Raw genomic sequence first — 9,559 nt, forward strand, 5'->3', positions numbered from 1 at the left:
AAGAAGAGAGAAGGAAGGAAAGAAAGAAAGAAAGAAAGGATCGAACCCTTGAAAGAAGAATCGATACAGACAGCCTGTTCTTGTGGCTCGCTCATGAATCGTCTTCTCCGAGTGGTTTGATAAGACTAAAGAGATAGGGATGAAAACAAGACGTTTCACGAGGTATCATACCCCTTCCTTTCTTTATTTACTTTGCAACTCCTATCTGCTTTTTCAAATACACTGATATTCTTCAAATGCATTAGCATCATCATCCTAGATATCTCCCTCGTCTTCTTGCTCGCTTTCTCTCTCTTCGATACTTCATTCTTTCTTCAAGAAGAAGAACAAGGAGACAGATGAGAGAAAGACAAGAGAACTCCGAAAGAAAAGACGTCGGAAGATCTCTTCACATGTTGAGAGGGAAGGCCTTTATGATGAAGAAAAGAAAGTTAAATAGGAGTTTCGGAATGGTTGCGGCGTAAGAGAAAAGAAGGCGACTATGAAAGGAGGGCAGGGTCTTTCTCTTCCTGAAAATATTCAAAAGAAGGCCTGAGATGAAAAACTACCAACATGTATTTAGAGAGCTCGAGAGGCCCGTATCGAAATGAAGAGAGAAAACGGGCTTTCTCCAGCCTTGCTTGTCCGAAGAGGAGGAAGTAACAAGTGAGAGAAAGGAAATGAAGAGATGCTTTATTTCAGACGTTTCAAGCCAATGTCAAAGCTACTTGTTGACCTTGCACGACCATCAGTCTCTCTTGGTTCTGAAATTTCCATTAGAACCGCGAAACACCTCATATCTGGTCTCTTTCTTTCTTCGGCGTGACCGGGAGGCCTCCCTCTCTATCAACTGTATGTACACCCGGGGCATCTTGGCTGGCTGGTGGCTAACCCCCCTCCCTTCCCTCCTCCGCTCTCTTTTCCTTTCCTCTTTACTCTGATACTGCGTGAGAGAGCGAGCCTTAACGTTGCCTTGATGTTACCCATCTAAGACTTGTTGTTGCCGTAGTAAGAAGTCCCTGACAATGGCCGAGAAAGCCTTCATGTTGTGTATCACTGAGGAGGTTCTACAGCACCGGGAGGTCGCTGCTGAGAAGAGCATCGGTAAACCGACCGGGGGATTCGCGTGGTGTGTGTGCGGTGTTGCGAGGAGGCAGAACGACGACGGACCACGGACAGAACAAGAGAGAGAAAGAATCTGAGTTCATTATAACAGTAGAAGGAAAAGAATTCTTGGGAAGATCGTCATGGAGGACAAGATGTTGGACGATCAGGAGAGATAAACGGGAAAGAAGAGCCATTATACCAAGAGAGGGAAAGAGGACAGAAAAGAAGATACAAACAGGAAAGCGTGCAAGGAAGAAAAACTCCTGGTGCAAAGGTGACTACGATTCATGTCTTCATACACATCTTTCCATCTAAGATACCCGCCACCCTATCCCTTTCCTTTGCTTCCGCGCTCTAGAAGGGATATAAAATTCAAATGAACTCATTCCTCTTGCTTCATCTATCATCTTACACGAAGCCACTAACTGCCCGGGAAACTTCGATCTAACTCATCACTGAAAGACTCCTGTACCACCTGCTTGTTGAGAGGAGCCTCACAATGAGATTTCGACCAGTGAGAGGTGGGGAACCGGGGGGGATTGAGTCAAAAGTATGGAAACTGTGTCGACCAGATAAGGGCTACGAAGCCACTCCGGCTCGCTTTTAACTGACGATTCTCATAGATGATCTGCCATGAAGAGAAAGCAAAAGCTCAGCGTTCCGACGCTCGGGGGGCTCTGAGGACGGCCGGCACACGTATTTACGAGTGTTGGATTTCTTTCGAAGGAGGCGCGTGTCCTTACTTCGCATGCTTCTGTAGAATGAACTGCCCCTTGGTGGTGGAAAGAATAAGGAGACAGATTCCGGGAAATACAGGAGTAGTCTTTCTGGCCTTTCATTCGGGAACTAGGCTTAATCGTTTCGAGGTAATCTGAGCACTTGGAAGATTCCCTACGCGTACCACGTCGCCTGACTTGGGTGCAGCCACACAGCCAAAGGAGATTCGATAATCAATAATCCGTAAAACGGTTCTCTCTTCTCAAAGGAACCGTGTGGAATTACGATTCGATGGTGACTTAGCACGAGTCACGGAGCTATTACGCCACTGACACGGTCGGGCCTTGTGACGCACTTTCATCGACAGACTACAAGGGGGCTGCTCACGCCTATAGGAACGGCGTTCAGCTATGGTGCTGCAGACGAGAAGGAAGCCTTGGAAATCTGTGCTAAAGATACAGACGGCTCAGCTCTCTAGCCGGAAGCAGGTCACGGGACGTTCTGATTCACTCGAGGTGCGAGATCGTCTTTCTTCTTTTGACGGCGAAGCAGCCAGATGGAAGTTCATCGAGAAGTGGACTCTATCTTCCCGATCCGCTCTCCCGGACTTACCGAGGCTATCACCACTTGTGATAGCACACAGCCATTCAGTGCACCCATGTCTTGCAGCGGTTGTCCAGCGGCCCCTTGGTGTCACTCCACTAGGTAAAAAGAACGGTTCCAAGTGCAGGTCTCATGCATGGCTGAATCCTCCGTTTACCTCTACACGTGTGACACTGGCTATCTCTCCGTATTTTCACCTCGGATACGAAGTAGCCTTGTGTAGTAAGCCGTGGGTGGCGCCGCCTCTTTGTGAGAAGAAAAGTGATGCCTGCGTTTGGCTTTAATGAAGAGAAACTTGAATGGCATGACGACGAACTCATTTCTAACCGTTAGGGCGACGACGCCGACTGCCCGTCACTTCTTGGTCGCCTGCGATTGGATAAGAGAGGAAAGCGCTATCTCTTTCAGTGCCCAGCCTTCTCTTTGTTAGAACCCATCTATGCTGGCAAACTGAAAGTGGAGAGATAAAAGGAGCTTTCCATCGGGAAGACACCAGTGAATCTTCCGGTCCCCAAACACACCAAGGAACACAGAAAAATTTTGTAATGCGGAAGGCCAGCAATCGTCATTTGACCTTGCCGGTGGAAGCATAGGGTGGAAAGCCGAAAGTGAAACCCTCTCGACTGTACTAGGTTGGTACTTCAGAGAAGGATAGCTAAAAGTGAAGGGCACTACAAGCAGCTTCTTCAGCCGGAGTCCGGTCTCCACCAAAGAACGCCGTCGGCACCTCCTCCCTGGTGGTGTGCAGAAGTGACTGACTAGGGCGTACACTACGGCACGGGCCAGAAATAGAAACAGAATAAACACGCACTTCTTGGTAGAGAGAGATAGAAAGCTAGAGCGACGCCGAAAAAGGCTTCCGATGAACCGCCAATGCTTTATAGTGATATAAGCGTATAACCCCCCAAGCCGAGGAGCGGAGAATCTTAAGGATGCTCGGGTCCTTTTTCCTACGAGACGTCTATCGGAGGCAGGAGAAGAGCGTGTACTTTGTCTGTACGGCTTGTCTACCCAGTTGGATTATGTATGCACCGTTGGCCCATCTGCTATGGTCTCCGTGATCCTTCCTTAAGTCTATGGAATGCCGTCATCGGCAGCTCTTGTTTTCTCCCGAGGGGATAAGTTAATGGGAGATACGCTACATGAGCCCGTGATGCTCTATAGTATTGAGAGGGCGATTACTACGGCGGCGAAGACATGCAGCTCAACGAGGTAGGAGGGGGCAAAAAGAAACGATAGATGAGTGTGTTAGCATTCTTTCATAAAGATCTCCCTTCCTCCCCCGCTGTACCCAGGAAGAGAGCGAAAGCTGCCTTGTGAGTCATGAAAGCAAGAGACAACTAAACAGACAAACTCCACGGGAGAGACGACCAATGGGACTGAGTGTGATGTCTCTTCGTGCCCAAATGGGTGAAATTAGGAGTGTGTGGTGTTGCTTTAGAAGGAAAAAACCCGACGGAAAGGTAAGTTTGTCTCTTGGGATAGCCGGCTAATCTGAAAAGATGTGGTCTGGTAAGTCCACCCCTTTGATGGTGGTTGGTCGGTTGGTGTGGTGTACATACACTCCAAACACAACCTGATCGTTGATATCAATTCTTGGCTACTCCAACGACCCCGATGAACTTCGATCTTCCCGGGAAACTTCCCTTGTGGAAATCGGAATAAAGAAGAAGCTCAAGGACTTCTACTGAGATCTCGTTCCCACGAGAAAAAGAGGTTTACCTTGCTTGCTTTTTCCTGTGCTCTCTCCTCTTGTTGCCTACGGCTATTGGCATCCGTTCTTCGACCTCTCTCTCTCTCTCTCGGTCCTTCTCTTCCCCTCGTCTTCTCGAGCACATCAGCATAAGAGAGAGAGAGCCCCACAACAATCTTCCTCTCCCTCGCTCTGTGTTTGGACATGTCCTTACCCTCCTCCGCCTCCTTTTCTGCACTTATTAAGTAGCTGACTTGGCGAAGACTCCACCTTCTTCTCTTCTCTCCTTTACCAGAACGCGAGACTCTTTCTTTTCCAGCGTTTTCCTCTTCTTTTCCTAAGGAGGGAAAGGAAAAAGAGGAAGCAAAAGAACTCTTCTCCCGGCAAAAGGGTTCATCTGCTTTTCTTCATTCTTTCAACGCCTCTGTCGGTTTTGCTTTCTAGAAGGAGGAGCAAAATCTCATTTTGCATCCTGAGAGATCATCAGCCATTCTTGGTCTGCATTCTTTTTCTTTGTTTTCTCTTTCGGAATCGTCTTTTCGTGTTGTCCTTCATTCTTCCACCGCCTTTTACTCTCCCTTTGCTCATCTTCTCCACCCTCTCGTTCTCCCTCTCTCCATCACATTTCTTCTTGCTTTTATTTGCTTTTCTCCCCTCACTTTTCTCCTTTGCTCTTTCCGTCCTCTCCGGATTGGCATTTGTCTACCTTTCTTTAAGGAATCTCCGTCGCGCATCGTGTCCGCCTCGGCAGAAGAGAAGAAAGGTTTCTTCTTTGGATCCTTTTTCCCCATCTGGTGGAATTTTCTTCACTCCATTCACAGGTGTGAAAAAAGAAGAGAGAATATCTTCAGAGTTTCGAGAAGCTCATCCATTCGTCTCTATCTGTCACCACACCCCAGTCATTGATTGATATCTTTCGTCTCTTCTCTCTTGGCAAGGGCACAGGGAAAGAAGGTCTTCTTTTTCTCCTCTTCTCAACTCGCTTCCACCTCCTTGTCTCTGTCCTTATCGTCATTTTCGTCACCCTTCTTCTCGGACTGACTTTCAGAAGACAGGAGCTTGTTCTTCCTGGCGTTCTTCTTTCGCCTTGGGGGTGTATCTTCAGGTAGATCATCGTAGAAAGATTTCCTCTTCTTTTTCCGGGTGGGCGAATCTCTTTTCTTTGCCACGATGCCTAGCCGACGGTCTCGTAGTCGTAGCCGAAGCCCTAGGAGGGATGACGCAAGTCGGGAGGAGGTAAGGCAGAAAGGAAAACCATACCGGAGGTCTTCAACAGATACGGTGGTAGCCGCCTTACAGGAGATACACCTTCTTCTATTGTAGATGCTTGCTTCCCTTTTTTTGGGTAGTAGTTGTCGCCTACTTGTTCATGTCTACGGATTTCCATATGCGGGGGGGCGTTAGAAGGCTAATTTAACGGAGGAGAGTCATAGTTATCTATGTATGGTAGTAAGGTTGATCTGAAAATAGGAGGAGATAAGTGCCTCCCTCTGTCGTTGTGGACGTGTGTGTCTGTGTAGAACTGCTTTGGTTAAAGTCTTCTTCATACATCTCTCTTTGATCTACCTACCTACCTACTTCTTATGTATCCATACTCTATCAGTCTCTATCTATCTTGAATCTTTGTATTTATATCTCTACAGAGGCGACGTCGATAGTCCCTCGCTGTCTGGGGTGTATATACAGTGTAGACCAACTAGGGTGTCTGTTCGATAGACACGCTCCCACCAGTGTAGACTAGAAAGCTACTATCTATCTAGCTAGGTCATCTATCCTGCGAACTGTCCGGGTGAAGAGCTATCTTTTTTCTTTCCTTTCTTCTTTGTTGTGTCTTTCTTCCTCTCGATGAGAAGCTCCTTTCTGCACTCTTCAAATCTGTGGGGCCTTCCACTCCATCCGTCCCTTTTTGAATGCAGTGTCGTGTTTGTCTCTGTTTTGTCTTCTTCAACTTGTAGAAGAAGAGAAAGAAGAGAACAGGCTGGGACGTAGGTGCAGAGGAGGCAGGCACAGCGACGACTCCGGGCTTGCCAGGCGCAGGTACAGCAACACATTTTCACGCATGCAAAGAAGAAAAAAAGAAGCTTTGGAGAGGAGAAGTGCCATCCATTCTGATTCTGCTCGAATCTGACTCTGTATCCATCACCTAGATATATACAATCTTGGCTATCTCTGTTTTGTATCTCTAAGAAGAATGGGGAGAGAGAGATTAAGAAGAAGATTCAAGGGGGTGTAGAGACAGACAGGACAGGAGCATGATGCTTCAGGCTGTACAGAGATGTGAAGAGGGGGGAGAATGACTGTCTATCTCTTTCTCTCTCTCTCTCCCCTTCTCTATTTCTGTCGCCTGTTAGAAATCTGATGCTGTTTCTCTTGCCTTCCCTCCATGGATCGAATTGCATGTCTTGTCATCTTTTCCTTTCTTCTTCATCTTCTCGTGTAAAGTGTATCTGCCGTCCCTTTGTTTAGACATCCTAATCTTCATCAAAAAAGTTTCTTTTGAAAGGAAAAGGATGAAGAAGATTCTTCGGTTTTATACTTCTTCATAAATCGTATCTTCTTGGACTACGACGTTTGTATGGTACAGACACTCCTTCAGTACCTCCTTCATTTTTCCTCTGCATGCAGTCTCCGAACTCTTCTGTGTGCCGATGTATATACATATATATTTGTAGATATAGGTATTTTCTCTCCCCTCCTCTTTGTATAGATACATATGGGTAGTGTATGCATGAGCTCCTGGACTCTTATTACAGAGCAGCGTGTCTGGCTATGGGGGGGGAAGAGAAGGAGACACACGGATAGGTAGGGGAGAATCCATTATCTGCAAGACTATCTTTCTTCTTTTCTCACAGCCATAGGCGGTCTAGGACTTCAAGCTCTGGCGCAACAGCAGAACAATCTTTTACTCCAAAACTTCCATAATAAAGCGGTAAGATTCTCCTGTCCTCGCTGTGGAGTGTATGTACACCCGGATGATGCGATGCGTGGAGAATTGGCGGTATCGTATGGCTGATTGAATGGACGTCTACTCACTTCGCTACTAGCGTTTTTCTTAAAGAAACGAGTGACTGTGTGAATAGCATGGTGCCAAGAATAGAAATGGAAATTTCTCAATCTTTCGGAGAGCTTCATAGCTTCCTTCCATAGGTTTCACTGAAATATCTCTCTTTATCCTCTATCTCTCCTACTCTGTCTTTATCTATCATCCGCCTATGCTTTGTTTCCCCCTACCTGCAGGGAGTGTATCATACAAATCTATCTTGATCTTTCTATCTATATTTGTCCTAGCTGTCTATCTATTTCTATCTACTTCCATATTCTTCTTGCACCTGATCTCTCTTATGATTAGTGTGAAGGGGGCGACTCACGTCATTCTTAAGTCAATAGTAAGAGTAATAGAAGTACTAGTTAGTCTTCTTCTTATGAATAGTAGTGAGAGAGGGGAGTTGTGCTGCCGCTGGTAGTAGTAGTAGCTGGCCATCTCCCTAATACTCTTTCTTGTCCATTAGTTCCTTCTCAGTCTTTTCCGTTGTGTGGAGGAGGGACAAGGAAAGCAGGAGGGGGCTTCCGCTGCGGTGTACATACACCTCACACATGTTAATAGTAGTAGTCCCAGTAGTAGCACAAAATGGCGAATCAATCCCTTTCTCCTCACTTCTCGGGTAGTGTCGTCGCTGTCGTCTGCCTCTCGCTCTGTCTCCATGTCTCTCTCTTTTCTTTTCTTTCTTTTCATTTCTTTCTTCTTTTTTGTCTCTCTTTTCTTTCAGATGTGTAGGATTTATGTAGGGAGTTTGGACTACTACCTCACGGAGCTCGAAATCAAGAGTGTCTTTCAGGTACCTCAGCAACAGATAGCTCTTTCTTTCTTTCTTTCTCACTCTTTCTTTCTCACCTTTCTTTCTTTCTTTCTTTCTCTTCTTCGTTAAAATTCTTCTTATACTTGACTGAGTGCACTGTCTGTCTTTCTAGATCTCGTGTGGGTCTCCACCCCGCCAGGCGAGAGGTGTTAACGGAAGTCTGATGGGGATCACTGGGCTGACTCTCAACTTGATCCAAAGCTCTTTCTTTCTATATATAGATGGATGTGTACAGATTGAAGTTGTATAAGTTGTATCTCGTTCACTCTCTGTGCGTATGGCAGGGTATGGTGACGCAGTGTGTCTTCATGTTGACGTGGAGGTGCTGCTTGTGGTGGGATCGGATGTTTCTTTTGTTTCATACGATGTGATGTGCCTAGCCTCTATTCCAAGCTGTATCTATCTCTTCCTTTCTCATAACCTTCTTCTTTTGTAGTATCAGGGACCTTTTCTCTCTCTATCGTTATGTTTCTGACGTGTCTGCATTCTCATACGACCCTGTATGTACACCAACTCTTCCTCCTGGAGATGATTCGTTCCTTTGTAAGCACCTTCCATGTATCTTTCCCCTCTATTCTCTTCAATCGACCCATCCGTTATCTATCTAACTTGTGTATGTATGCAGACGTGCCTGTTGAATGGATGATGTTCTTATCTGTCTTTAATCTATCTATCTTTAATCTATCTATCTATCTTTAATCTATCTATCTATTTCCAATCTATATCTCATTCTCTCGTCTATGATGATGCATATAGGCATTTGGAACGATTGTGTCGGTGGATATGCCGAAGGAGGGAGATCGAAGTAAAGGCTTCTGCTTTGTGGAATACGCCTCGCCTGAAGCAGCAGATATGGCTTTATCTACCATGCAAAACTTCGTTCTAAAGGGACGGTAAGATCTCTTCTTTCTTCGTTGTCTTCTGTTTTATCTCCTCTCTTCTTTCTATGATAAGAGGAGATATTTCTCTTCTTCTCTTTCCTTATTTCTTTCTCTCTTGCTTCTCATTTTTTCTTCTTTTCTCTTGTGACTTTCTTCTTGTTTTCGGTCGTTCTCTCATCATCCTCTCTCGTCGTCTGTCTCATTACTCTTCTTTTTCTCTGTACATACATATCTGTACGTGCATATATATATATATATATATCCATATGTGCATGTATATATGTATGTATATGTGTATATATATATATATGCATATATCAATATGTATGTGATTCAGTCGAAGCAGAGGAGTCTATCTTTTCATCGACTTTCCTCTACTGTCGGTACACCTCGATATCGGCGACGTGCATGCCGATGATTGGGAAAGACAGCCTGACTGGGGGGACTTCTACTACTACTACTCTTTTAATGGGGGGCGGTCATCTGTTGCTGAGGTGTACATACACCTTCCTATTCACATGATGAGGCATGTAGATACACAGAAGAGAAAAGATGAAGGGATCATTGAAAGCCGTTCTTTTTTCTAAGGACGATGAGGTGACAGGAGCAAGTCTTTTGTCCGAGGCTCCATGAAGATCTTTCGAGAACCGTTCTTCTTTTCTTCTTTTTCGGACTTTCATCGTTCATTCGTCTTATATGGACATATGATGAGAATCTTCTTC

The 9,559-nt window shown here is 45.6% G+C and overlaps 2 protein-coding genes across 2 annotated transcripts in view; one reads left to right on the forward strand and one right to left on the reverse strand.

The window, feature by feature from the left end:
* CSUI_005840 (rhoptry kinase family protein rop25) overlaps positions 1–905 on the reverse strand; it is a 7,903-nt gene extending 6,998 nt beyond the window's left edge. The window contains exon 1 of the mRNA XM_068066008.1: positions 1–905. This exon is cut by the window's left edge and continues 6,998 nt beyond it. The gene's annotated coding sequence lies outside the window, so the exon portion shown is untranslated.
* A 3,116-nt stretch (positions 906–4,021) lies between these two features.
* CSUI_005841 (rna recognition motif-containing protein) lies at positions 4,022–8,853 on the forward strand (the record flags this gene model as incomplete). The annotated part of the gene is made up of 5 exons (XM_068066009.1): positions 4,022–5,335; positions 6,055–6,136; positions 6,952–7,028; positions 7,867–7,935; positions 8,713–8,853. Exons 1-5 carry the CDS (start codon positions 5,270–5,272, stop codon positions 8,851–8,853), a joined length of 435 nt encoding a protein of 144 aa, XP_067922017.1. The 5' UTR covers positions 4,022–5,269.
* Between the last annotated feature and the right edge of the window lie 706 nt (positions 8,854–9,559).

Source organism: Cystoisospora suis, assembly GCF_002600585.1.
Source record: "Cystoisospora suis strain Wien I chromosome Unknown contig_2859, whole genome shotgun sequence".
Taxonomy (NCBI): Eukaryota; Apicomplexa; class Conoidasida; order Eucoccidiorida; family Sarcocystidae; genus Cystoisospora; species Cystoisospora suis.